The sequence below is a fragment of the Chelmon rostratus genome, chromosome 18, assembly GCF_017976325.1.
Source record: "Chelmon rostratus isolate fCheRos1 chromosome 18, fCheRos1.pri, whole genome shotgun sequence".
Taxonomy (NCBI): Eukaryota; Metazoa; Chordata; class Actinopteri; order Chaetodontiformes; family Chaetodontidae; genus Chelmon; species Chelmon rostratus.
In genome coordinates, this window is record NC_055675.1 from 456,462 (window position 1) to 470,378 (window position 13,917).

Here is a 13,917-nt window from a genome sequence, read left to right on the forward strand (position 1 = left end):
TTTACTCTGAGGATAATCTTGTCAACAATGTCAAACCTTCTAACCCTGAATCTGCACAGTTACTTGAGATATGAAAGTAGCAAAGTAAAAAAAGTGCAATATTTTGTCTCTGAAAGTGGAGTAGAAGTAGAAAGTGGAAATTACAAATACCTTGAAATCGTACTGAAGTACGGCACTTATTTAGTTACTTTCTACTGCTGTTGTAAATGTATTATCCGTTGTGGGAGCAGACCCCCTTTCCTCCAAAAATTTAACACAGAACAATCGATAAATGCTGTCTGGGGGCCACTCCCCAGAGAAAATTACATAGAATATAAATGTGGTCAATGCACAGTATGTATTATTATTGACCTAAAATTCCTGCAACTATAGTCGCTGCCACTGCCTGCCCTGCTTGTAACCATGCAAACAGGTTGACAGCACAGATTAGTTTGGAAATATTAAGCGCTACATGGCCACACCACTTGACCGCTTGGCGGGCGAGATCCACGAGTGTCGCAACTCTCTTTTTCATTGGCGCTCTTTTTAGACAGTCTGTTGCCAACGCCACGATACTTCCGCATTCCACGATTCAAACAGAAAATCTGTGGGAGCTTCGCAACTCTATTTTTCAACAGCACTGAGCTATAGTGCGTCATTATTACATGGCCCAATCAGTGAGCTACGTGTATCACGCTGGGGGTTCACAGGTCAGGGGTTGCCAAGGAGCGAGGAAGATGGCGACAGGCAGACTGAGCTGTAGGCAACGCTGTAACTGATTTAGTCGGCAGATAATTCTGACGGGTCAAGCTCCTGTACTGCAGATCCTGACCACTGTTATTTGAGACTTTGCTCTGAAGGAATAAGAACACTAATGGCGTCCCTGTACGGTTTCTTATGGCGGCTCTTGCTGGTTCTGGTACACGTCAACAGAGCGCTCGTCTCCTGGCTCCGTGTGCGGTTTCGGAGCTGGAAAGGCCGGCTGTGGGAGCGGGCGATGGCCGCTCTGCTACTGCCTCTAGCCTTAGCTGGGTTCCCGGACCATCAGAGGAAGCTAAATCATAACACTGATTCAAACGTTAACCCGGTGACTGGAAACCGCTCGGCCAGTCGACGGTCACGGTGGCTGTCTGATGGCAGGTCTCTGGACAAACTGCCAGTCCACATCGGCCTGTTGATTGCGGAAGAAGAGCCCAGCTATACGGACATAGCAAACCTGGTGGTGTGGTGTATGGCTGTCGGTATATCTTATGTCAGCGTCTACGATAATCACGGTAAACATTTTACACTTCACCCAACTATTATTATGCCTGGCAAGGACTGTCTCTGTTTTTACACCTGCTGAATAAAAGCACGCAGCTATTGGATGTACCTTTCAGTTACATATCCAATTTAACGCAATAATCTTGTTTCTGCTGCTGACTAGTCTCTCATGTCAACTTTTCAACAATTTTAAATCTCAGAGGTTAGAAGAAAAATGTTGGTTCCCATCTTCCCCCAAATTCAAAAACCATGTTTTCTCGAATAAAACCAACATTTTATCTGGGGAGAGGACTGACTGCCTTCACGTCGGAGTTTTCATTCGTGTTTTAAAGTAAATTCTTCAATCTGAAAATGTTTAAATCAAAGTGTACATTACTACAATTTTATCCAGAAGTGAGCTCATATACATGTTCTGAAGACGGTTAAAGACTAAAATACATCTTGCAGGTACCATTTTGTGTTTCATTAGTTTAATTTGATAAGTTTTGCTTTCATAATATTTCAGAACTCAACCATAATTACGCAATTGGGAAATGATCCTCCCTTCCACTAGGAAAATGATCCACCCCCTCTGGTTTATTTCAGGAATGTCACATGACTCCAGAGGTTATATTAGTTTGTTACACATTATGTGCCTCAGTTTTACATTTATACAGAGACTATTACTAGGCATAGCCTAAAATCTGATAATTATTATTTGGGACTAAATTATTTCCCTGGTTAGATACAGGACCCATACTTATTTACAACTCTTCTCGAGGCTTATAGTTTTGATGTAATGCCATGCACACATGTACATGATCTGATCTGTTTCTCTCTTCTCTTCAATGAGGGATCTCTCTCAGGGGCAGTCATCTTTGGATATCTGATATTGACAAGTACAAGTTGTACTGCTCAATAACTTCAGTTGTAGTAGAGATTAAAACTGATAAAAGAGGGAAACTATGAAAGTACAGCAATACATAGTGCCAAGTTCTCAATGCTGGTATGTCTTATGTTATGTCTGTTGTCCACAGAGTTGGAGTCAGTGTTGCACATTTTAGAGCTGTCCTCTGTGCTTGTGGATGAACAGGACACCTAATCACTTTGTTTAGCACTTACAGACTTTTGTGGGAACTGTTACTTGTAGTGATTGCATTTTGTAGGGAAACCAATATTTTTCGTAGCTAACCACAGCTATATAGTCAGAGCTGTAATGTTTCATCTTCAACTTGTAGCCTTTGCTACTTTCTCCTCTAGAGATATAGTGAAATTAATAATAAAACATTTCTGGATTTAACAGTGTGCTTATTACCCTCATTGTTTTCTTCCCTCAGGTATTTTCCAGAAGAACAACCGTATGTTGGAGGAGATAGTTAGGCAGCAGCAAGACTTGCTGGGTTTAGATGGATCCAAAACCAATGTGGAGTTCCTGAGCAATGGCAGTGACAAACACCAGCATCATGGTAAGGACTTAGAACAGCTGGCTCTACAGTGATGTCAGTCAGCGTGTTGACATTAACTTCATTCACAAGTGCAACTGGGTTACAGTCTGCTTTTTATTGTAACCTGATTTCTTATATCTTGCAAAGCAGAAACCTGTTTTCCCTAATCAGGATAGTGGATTACAGAAACCTGATTTCCCCGGTTAGATTTCTCCTAGAGAATGCAGATTTCTCTTCTATGTATACTAGGGTTGGGCGATCTGTTAAAATGTTCCAACCGACCACCGTCAGCCCAGCAACCAACTACTGCTGGTATCTTTGTACAGGTGTGTGTGTGTGTGTGTGTGTGTGTGTGTGTGTGTGTGTGTGTGTGTGTGTGTGTGTGTGTGTGTGAGAGAGACTGAGATCACCTGAGAGTGACAGTTGGTGGTGACAATCCACCTGTATTGCATCTCTGTTGTTCTCATTTAGAACGATAAAGCTTACATTTTCAAAGACAGTTAGTTTTACTGTTTTGAGTCTTTTGTTTTTGTGTTGACTCAAGTCCAAATACAAGAAAATAATCAAATGTGATGAAGTACGATATGATATGGTTGGTTTGAACAATTTCGTAATTGAATTTACAACAATTACTATACCGTGATATATGCCGTTACCAAACATATAAAATCACGTATGCCGTGACAGAAGATTTTGGCTATATTTCCCACCCCTGCATAGGATTATTATATTATATAGATAGAAGTAGTTGAAAAAGTAAGTGTATATAAAATGCTACAGTTAAAACAAGTACGCTGTAGTTCCAAAATGAGGTCAAGGTGAGGTGATCTGATCACAGACCTGCTGTACAGAAACAGATTAACAGTAACCTGGTGACTACAGTGCAGGTAAATGCATTCCCTGGTTACCCACGTAACCTGTTTTCTCCGATTAACCTGGTTACCTCAGTACATGTAAACACAAGATGTGACACAAGATGGTAGTGCAAGTGTGTAATTAAATCATTTATTGCCTCACTCATACTAGGTGATAGTTTTAATTAAGTTTATTCAAATGACTGAGAATTAAGGGAATGTAAAGCAGCAATGTTTTTATTGCACTGAGACCTAAGCCAGCATTAAGGCAGTTATCACAGTGCAAGTGTTTTAACATGTATTTCTCTGCTAAGTAACAAATCCTTGACATGTCTGTTCTGGATAGAGCCTTTTTGTTTTTTGTTTTGCTTTTTTATGCTCATTGTGGTGTCAGCACTGCTGGGAAGCATTGGAAAACAATGATAGGAAGAAAGAAGAGCATCCTTAGTTTTCACATAACCTGCCTCAACTCTGTGCCCACCAGTTGGTAAAGCACCATTTATATGCCCCAGTAAATATTATCATCACTTTCATTATTTATCAGATAAGATTCTTGAATGTTTCTGCTGCCTATTTTTACTGTTTGACAGCATCCAAGCTTCCACAATTGAAAAAATCAACATGAATATGATGTCAGAAGATATCAAAGTTAAAGTTGAACTGGTATGGAACTGTTATCATTCTGAAACACTGGTTATTTTACAGGAAGTGTTTTGGTGTGTTTTAATTCTATCAGCATTTGACGAGAACCAAAACATTCAGCAGGACTAAATTAGTTTAGTTTTTGAACTGAAACATGCTTCATTCAAACTCGACAGAAACAAAATAGAAACTCACCAAAGCATTGTTTGTTCGTCTTTCAATGTTCCAACCATCACCACCAACTCTGGTTTGATTGCCGAACAATGCAAACACAGAAGAAAAGGTAGAAACACAAAAACTAAACAGAAAGGAAGACAGTAGACAGACACACCAACAGTAAATGCAAGAACAACTGCACAGAAGTCAAGCTCAAGGTTGTGGGATGGCCAAGAGTGGGGCACTGAAAAATTTCCCTAATTTTCAAAACCCGGTGTTGACAGGCATGATTTTAGCAATGTTTGTTAGTTGAACAAAACAGAATTTGACAGCTTCCTTTAAGTGACACTCAAAGCTAATATGTTGATGAAAGAAAACTCCATGGGTTTTTTATGTTCGCGTCATGCTAGCTGCCAAAAGACCAATACAATGCTGCTCTCTGGGCCTATAACAAAGACTTCTGTGTTTTCAGGGTTAAGTTGGAGGACCAGTGGAGGTTTTAATGCCCGATGAGACGACGAGGGGGCTAGTGGAATAGATGGTGTCATGGGATGAGGCAGGAGAGGAAGAGGGAGTTGAGGCTGAGGATATGGCTAAAGCACTCTGCAGCATGACCAAGAGTAGGAATGGGGCCAGAAAACAAGACTTTCCACAGTCCTTTGTGACGCTATAAAGGTCAACACCTTGCACTGCCATGCGTCAAGGCCAGCCAAGGAGGGGCGGTTGCAAAAGCTAAGATCATAGGTGACAGAGGAGGGTGACCAGGCCGCTGGGCCAGCTAGACCGGAGGGCTAGCTACAGGGACTTATCTTCCGATTAGCTTACTCTTATTCCTAGATACCCATCCATCCATCCATCCATCTTCTTCTGCTTTTCCCGGGCCGGGTCGGGGGGGGCAGCAGTCTAAGCAGGGATGCCCAGACTTCCTTCTCCCCAGACATTTCCTCCAGGATGAGTTATTTCCTCTTACTTATGCCGGTTTATCAACTACTTTAGGAAGTGGTGGTAACAATGAGTGTTTTTTTTTTTAAAGCAGCAAAATATCTGCAAACAAAAACGTCTTCTATTTCTTCTGTAGTAGTCACTCCTTGAATTTCTTATGCAGCACGAATAGCAATGACTAAGGCTCTATTGCCATCAAAAATAATGGAGGCGGTAATAGACTCCCTTGTTTGGTTGATTTAGGTGGAAGAATTCTGAAATAATTATTAGAGCGCCTCCTACCTTTTGCATGTTTCCTTGTCAACATGTGTAGTGTCTGGCATAACCACCAACCCATAACCAAATTTTTTATCTTGCTGCCTGAATTTTCTCATCCACATTATTTAAACTTATAGGCCTATAATTAGTTAGGTTGAAAAGGTCCCTACCTTTTTTTTTTTTTCAGTATCAGGGATATCAGTGCCTCTTCACGTGGGTTTGGAAATCCCACTACTATTGCCTCATTAGAATCAGAATCAGGTTTGTTGCCAAGTAGGTTTTCACATAGAAGGACTTTGCCTTGATATATAAAAAACAAGTACTGTAAAAGTTAAGAATCAAAGATATAAAACAAAAAATTAGCTATGAAAATTTTTAAAAATCGGGGTAATGGTGTGTCACACTGGAGTTGCACAAGCCTTGGCAGGTTTCACTCTCCTCCAGTGTTTCAAAGCATGGACAAAGTTAAGGGCACCATTGACCAGAATGTCCAATAATTCCACAAATGAGGCAGGTGAGAGGAACTCGGGTACTAAAACAAAACACTGAATTAAAAAACAAAACAGCGCCCACCAACACACCAAGGCAGCCATTAGGGCCAACATCTTGAAAAACTCAGTTGTAAAATAGTGTTTTTTTAACCTCTTGTACTGATATGAAAAGCTTTGATAATAATTAAGGACCAGATTACTGAAGAAAGACGGGGTAGAAATTGGTCAGTGAAGCTGTACAGTTGGTAAAAAATGGTTTCATAGAGAAGAAGCACCACTCTGTTGTTTTGATTTTTAAAGATACCAGTCTGTAACATACAGTCTTGCTTTAAAGATACAGAAGCAGAAGTGGAATTGTCATGCTCAAATTTTCAATCATGGCAGTGGAAGGTGTGTGTTTCACACAGTGACATTGTAGGGAACCAAATGCATATTGTAATAATGTAATATTATATTATTACATTATGCTTTTGTAAATCATGAAATCATGGGTGAAGACTTGTGGTTAAGGTTAGAGTTAGGCAAGTAGTGATTATGGTCATGTTGTATATGTTATGTTAAGTCTTCGGGAAGTTATTGTAAGTCTATGTATTGTCCCCAAAAGTAATGGAAACCTAATGTGTGTGTCTGTGTGTGTGTTTGTGTCTATGTGTCTATGTGTGTCAGTGGTGTCCTGCAGGCCCACAGTCAAGGTGTTGTCTCCAGAAGATGGGAAGCAGAGCATTGTCAGGGCAGCGCAGCAGCTCTGTCGCTCTGTGGAGAACAAAGAGAGGAGCTCTAAAGACATCAGTGTCTCCATGTTGGACATACTGCTCAGAGGTACTAGTTCATGGCTGTGTGCATAAAAGTTCTGAAAACTGAAACCTCTGAAAAACATTTTTCCAGATGTCTTTTCATTTGTCTGGTGGCAACACATCTCTCACTCTGAATGAGTGTCATGTTTGGGATGCAGTGCATATTGTGGTCAGTCAGGCAAAGTCCAATATGGCTCAGCTTCACATTTTCTATACATTCTAAACATCATAACAGTATAGCATCATGCAGCAACAAATTACAAGCAAAAAACAAGTGAGATCCTAATAATCATCTGCTCCTCAATGGTGGACGCAAGTCATGCTGTGCTGCAGCATTACAGCTGTTTTTTAATGTACCCTCACTGAACAGAGCAAACGACTGCACCTGTCACAGCTGGGACATTATTTTTCATTTGAACATTGTCCACACAGGATGAGTAGCATCAGCAGCCTGTTCGCAGAACACAGCAGCAGCTTAAGTGTATACACAGGATGCGTCCAGGCACAGTATGAGTGTAGGGCACTCACATTTTAGCAGCACTCAGAGCCCACCACATAATCAGTAGTTACATGTGTAAAAGACGATAAAATACACGCATGCCATTACCTATTTACAGTTGGATTGATTAAAAAACGAAAAGGGACTGAGGGTCTATCCTGTATGTGCAGTATACCATAGAGGACAGTATAAACAATCATAAATTACCATATCACTGTCCTACCTGCCATATCTACCAGCTCAGAGGTCCATATCAGAAGTGTTGTGCATTGGGTGGCCGTAACTTAAAAATAAGTAAGTTGCTTTTTTATTGTGGCCTCCTAAACAATTTCTTCACAGTGTGAGACATTCACATCTCTAGATTACTCAAAAATGGATGTCTCATTATTAGAAACATATGTTTTTCAGGCAGTACAAATGGTGCAGTTTCAATTACTGATTGAATGAGGAGATTTCCATATTTTTCCTTTGTTCACCGAGTGGGTTGAGCATTAAAGCGATTAGGATGCACGACATCAGCAGATCTAGTTTCAAGAAAATGTCTCAAATCTTCTGTGCCCACCCCATTATCAGTATTACTGTAAGGAGATTCCACACTCCACATTGTAGCCACATATAGTAGCCTGTATTCCTAAATTCCTGAGTGGTGCTCTGGATGAAGGAGGACAGGTAAAATGACGAGCACTGAAACAACACTTTGACATGTTTTGTTTATGAGCATGTGCACAGACAGAAGGACATAAAATCTGACTCCACACATGACATGTGCCAACATCAGCCGACGCTCGGAGTGGTGATGTGCAGCTGTTTTTTGGCTCTGCATGCTTCAGCCCTCATCAGCCTCATTCTGTGAGTTTGGGTGGACTCCCACGTTGTGGCTGAACTGAGCAGATGTAGTAGGGCAGAAATTTCACAAACTGCCTTGTGGCAAAGGTGGCAGCCTATGGCCCTGCCACATGAAAAGTTACTGAGCCCTTCATGACCCATTCTAAATTGTAAATGTTTGTCTATGGAGATTTCATACTTTGGTGGATTTTATGCACCTGTTAACAAACAAACACACACGGCAATATTCCAGCTAACAGCAACAACTGATGTATGGCTGAACTGCCAGAAAAGTTCAACAAGATAGAAAAACATATCTGCCTCCACAGAAAGTGTCACAATATTGTTGCCAGAGAACTGATGATGTTTTGCCAGAAAAAAAAATCACAATATATCACAGTTGCTATCATTTATCCCACCACCATCATTGATGGTATATGTCACGTATTCCTGTAGTAATGTAGACATAAATGCACTTTGGTCATTTATCAATCAAGGTCCTTGAAGATGTTCCAGTCCTATAATAATAATAAACTTTATTTACTTAGCACTTTTCTTAACTTTGTTAAAAAATACTTTACAAAATACATGAGGACATGAACACAGGGAAGTAAAGAGACACAAACAGAATGTAGAAAAACACCAATATATGGTGTTGTTAATTGCCTTGCACCTTTTCATTGTGATGTGGGTGAATGATAAGCTATTCATAACACCAGTTCTTAATTAAATTTGATCATTAACAAAAATGTTTCTAGAGAACATAAAATGCTTAAGCCATAGAAAATGAACTGCAAGCGCAAGGTTCAACTAATAGAATGACAAATAGTGCATCATAAGACTGTCGATGTTGTTTCCCATACGTCACAAATCTACTGCACTAATGTTATTTATGCCATCATGCAGTTATATCCTTTACATATTGTGCAATATTGCATATTTTTTACTGCTTTGCTGTGCAATAGTACTCTTATAACTGTTTTTCTTATAGCTGTTTTTTTCAGTTTTTTATCCTGTATACCTTTTTTATTGACTCTTGTGGTCTTTCTTTGTCTTTTATTGTTTGCTGCATATAACAATTTAATTTCCTTGGCCTGGGATTAATAAAGATTAATGTTATTTTAAGATTAGATGCTTATCTTCCACAAGCCATATCGGTGTGGTACTGTGTGCCCAGGTCACTCCAGTTCTTCTGTTGAAGAGCAGTCACACTGGAATATGCAGTGAATGACTGCATTTATTTTAAACATGATGTGCTGTGGTAACCAATTTTACAATTACTTGACTTGCTCCAGTGTGAGGGAGGGGTTGTCGGCTCACAAACATCTTTGCCTGCCACCACTTTCTCATGCATGTACCACTGATCACACCCGACAGTTAGGTTTGATGTGGTTCAAACAGTTGGGGTTTGAGTCAGACCAAAGAAAATTCTTACTGCTAATTATTTGGATTTTCAGTCTGTCACAGTGTTCAATGTAGTCCATCAGTGTAAAACCATGAATGGCTCAGGTGAACAACTGTTCTGTTAACTAACTGTTGAACATCATCTTTTTCTGCACACAAATGTTATTTCTCCACACCTAATACTAGTACTGAATAGTACCCACTGTATTTACCTAAATTAGGTCTATTTAAATGCAGGTTTCACATGTTTAATTTTTAAACTGAACTTGTTATTATTGAAGGCCTACTTAAATTATTAGAAATAATTGTGATTATATGGATAAATGAGTTGATGACATGCTGCCTATCTTTATGCTTTCTTCAGAGTCAAAGAACATCCCAGACCCTGAGCTGGTGGTGAAGTTTGGTCCTGTGGACAGCACACTGGGCTTCCTCCCCTGGCACATCAGACTCACTGAGTTCATGTATGCCACTGTCTGTCTTTCTGTTTAAATGTGTCAAGTGAATAAATCTGTGACTGAAGTAGGAAATATTTAGGTTAGGCCTGGTAAGGCATACACGTGCAGAACATTCTGATTTATTTCTGAAAGTGCATTGCTACTTTGAATATTATGAACGAAAGCAAAAAAGACCCTTCAACAGGAACAGTAGATGGCAGTGTTGAACTTTCAGTGCAGGTGTGTTTTTCTCTTTGGGTGTAGTTCAGTTGTGTACAGTTTGATATTTCCTGTTTTGAAGTGTGTCTCCTGCTCTCTGCCCTCAGCTCCCTGCCTTCCCACAGAAATGTCTCCTATGAGGACTTGTTTGGTGCCCTGCAGCAGTACGGTGCCTGTCAGCAGCGGCTCGGCCAGTAATGTGAAGGCCAGCGTCACGCTCCTCAGACAGAAAGAAATGTGGGGTTCACACAGTCAGGGGAAAGTTTGGACAGGGGTTGACACCTCCATGCCTCGCTGTGTCTCTCACTGCTCCTCTCCTCTCCATCTCCTGGATCTCTAACTGACTAAGACAGTCAAAGACATGGAAACCAGGAGACATAGCCAGCAAGCTCACTTCCTGCCACTAGCTCTTGTCTTATGATGAACTCACATTCCAGGACTTCTGGAACATGCTCTCCAAGCCAAGAGAAAATAGCATATCAGAGACAGACGCTGACATGAGAGGAGAGTGTTCCACAAACCCTGTTCTGTCCTCTCAGACCCTCTGGCTCACATTCAGTCTCCAGCTGCTGTTTACTGCTGAGGACTCGCCTTCACTGAGCAGATAACGAAGAAGAAACAAGGCTTTGTGCCCATGCTCGTGAGGCATCCTGGGAATTACAGCTGCTTTTTAGGAAGACAGAGTGGTTAATAATGTGTAAATATGAGAAATTCATGTGGCTCTGTGTTTGTCCCTGTGCCCTCCAGCTTGCAGTCATGTGTTCATCATGCCTCAGACATACGCAGAGGTTTGCTTAAGGCTTCTGTTAGACTGACCAACTCTGAAATAAAGAAATGCAGTATCTGCTGACAGTTCATATAAAAAGTTTTGTGTGAGCTGGGATAAAGGGTAATTCCATGACAAGGTAACCTTAACTCATAATCTCCATAATTGTGTCTCGTGTTGAGACGCGTGTTGATGCAGACCATGACATGATGTCTGAATGATGCAACTCTAACTAAAAGTTAGTAAGTGGGCCTTGGGTTTTTTGTCAAACTACTCTATGAGCGGTCTTTCACACTCAATTTGGGACAGACATATCACTATAATAACTTCTGGTAATCGAGATCTGGTAACACTAAACACCACTAAAAAAGAAGTCAGGAAATCAGACAGGTTGGAAGCAATCCTTCAAGTTTTTAAAAAACTTATTTAGGGAAGAAAAAGATAAGGGTCCTGCTTCTGCTTTGGCCTACTTACCCGACTTCCCAGGTTTTTCGTCTCATCTGACTTAGTCCACACAATGCTGTTATTGCTGATAGAAATGTTGGATGAATCTGTGAAAAAAAGATCTTAGTTCTAATGAAACTGTATTATCCTTTAATTGTCCTCATTACAGGATCAGTCATTCCAAAACTGAGAGCCAGGCCCTGACCAGGGGAAAAAATACATCTTTTTCACAGACAGACATTTTGACTTACCAAGCACGGGTCAGAGTGCTTGAAAGCATGAACTGCTGCTTTGCATTTCAACATTCACTTTAACAGAGCAATCATTGGTGTATTTAATTTAACTTCTGCATTTCCTGTGAGGATAAGTCAAGAATGTCTACTGTGAAGAGAGTAAAGGAACGTGATTGAATTGGGAAGCCACAAGATGTTTGTAGAGTAACGGTCATCACAGTCATCTGACAAAGTTGTGGCAAAGTTGGCACAACATAAAAGTAAATGAAAACATGTCCTACGAAGTAACAGAAATAAACAGTGACTGTGTTTGTGGAGAGTGCTACTCTGAGGTCGTATCTTAATGATCTTTTCTCAAGTCAAAATCGCAAATGAGATGAGAGACTTCATTTCATTCTTGGCCTGAAAAGCAGTGCTTTGAAAAGACAGTCTTGACTCATGGTCCACTTACTAGCTTTTTTCTGTGCTTTCAGCTACATCTCATGGTCCTCAACTGACGGAGTTTGCTCCATACTATGTGGCTGAAGTATGGAAAAGTCATAATTTAATTCCACAGAACAGAGCCGTCTCCAGCCGCTGGGGGAGGCCATGTGATGCTTTTGGCTGCATCTTTTTGTTTGTTTGTTTTTTGGGCAAACAACAAATACTTTTGTTCATGCTTGTGTTTCACGTTTGAAAAGTTGTATAATTACATCTGTTAAGACCTCGGCTGGTTGTCAGGATGGTAATATGGAGTGGTGGCTCATGCCTTTCTGTAAAGTTGGAGGGAAAAGTACCAAAGTACCTAAAAGTATGGCTGTATGTGAAAAATTTAATTCCTGACCACCAGAAATAATGTGTGATATGTGGACATAATGTTGTAATTAAATGGTTATCTTGAAAGGTCATAAAAATGAAATAGAAAGAGCATTTGTTATCTGAAGAGAACATAGTTTTGACCATAAGATAGCAAGACTAAAAGAATGAGCCACTTCACTTCGCTTTTGCATAAAATCTCTCCTGGTCTGTGTTAAACATCACATATTGAAGATAACAGTGGTAGAGCATCGTCTGTCTGTCTGTCTGTGAGGACAACTGTGGTTGCCTTTGCAAATATGGCTTTGTCCATATCACAGAGCCACAGCGTCCTCATATGATGTCACTGTCTTCCTGTATTGCATGTATTTTTTGTCTGTTAACCTTTTTTTTTTTACCTCCATGCAAGGAGCCATCAAACCAAACCCACTTGTTGTGGTGTTTGAGGACTGCATCACTTCATGTGACTGCTGTTGTGTCCTCTTTATCTTAACACAGACATTCTACCATATCCAACATGTACCCTCTGTCTGGATCTATTGGCAGATGTCTCATACATGGTTGCATTAAAGTTCTTTGCTTTGCTGTCCTCAAATATCTTCATTCTCATACCACATTATCTAATTTATTCCACAACAGAATCCCTAATGTCTCTCCATTCTGTGTTACTTTCCTGATCAACTTGTAGCAGTACCTCCAAAACAACATACAGTTCACCTTTATGAACTTGCTCATAGTGATAGATCACAATCTTCACTGGGGTCGATTGCATTTTAAAATAGTTTTTGGCAGTTGATGGACTGTTCTGAGACACTGTGTTCTCAGTTTTCAGACAGAAAATGTTTGAGCTTGAGCACAGACACTTGGTTAAAAAACAGTACTTATAGCAAACAGGTTTGTGTACTTTGCAACCAATTGTCTGGATTAGAAATGTTATCCCTGAGATTAATGCACACAGCATACCAAACTGATAGGTGGGTGAATGTCCTTGTTCAATAAATGTTAACGGACAGCAACAGTCTTTGCCTATGGTCAACGTTACAGCCAATGGGAGGGTTGACAGGTCTGTGTCAGACACATGTTTACAGACAAAGGACTCAAGTAAATCCAACAAGAATCACAACAATTAGTGAAATGCCACCTCTAGAGGGCAAGACAGTTCTCCAGTGCTTCACAAGGTTCACACAGACAGAACAAGAGAGTTGCTAGCAGTGCTTTTTTCTTGTTGCAGGTTGCGTTGTGACCAGTTGTGACTGAAACCGACAATCAGCCTTTGGTTACAATTGACAAACCAAAGGCTTTTCACACAGTTCCAGTATGCCTACAGAGCATGATGTTAAGACTGTAAAAAAATCAACTTGGCTCTCATCTACAAAAAAGAGAAAACACCTCCACTCTGCTGATAACCTCTCACAGCAAGGCATGATGTGTCCCCAAAACGAGGAACAGCATGAATTTGAGGTAATGCTGGTTCACTTGATATCACCACAGC

At 40.4% G+C, this 13,917-nt stretch overlaps 1 protein-coding gene across 1 annotated transcript; it reads left to right on the forward strand.

Annotated features, from left to right (window-relative positions):
• Positions 1 to 707: 707 nt before the first annotated feature.
• Positions 708 to 13,256, forward strand: nus1 (NUS1 dehydrodolichyl diphosphate synthase subunit). The gene is made up of 5 exons (XM_041958778.1): positions 708 to 1,253; positions 2,559 to 2,687; positions 6,676 to 6,828; positions 9,896 to 9,995; positions 10,295 to 13,256. Exons 1-5 carry the CDS (start codon positions 854 to 856, stop codon positions 10,383 to 10,385), a joined length of 873 nt encoding a protein of 290 aa, XP_041814712.1. The 5' UTR covers positions 708 to 853; the 3' UTR covers positions 10,386 to 13,256.
• Positions 13,257 to 13,917: the final 661 nt, after the last annotated feature.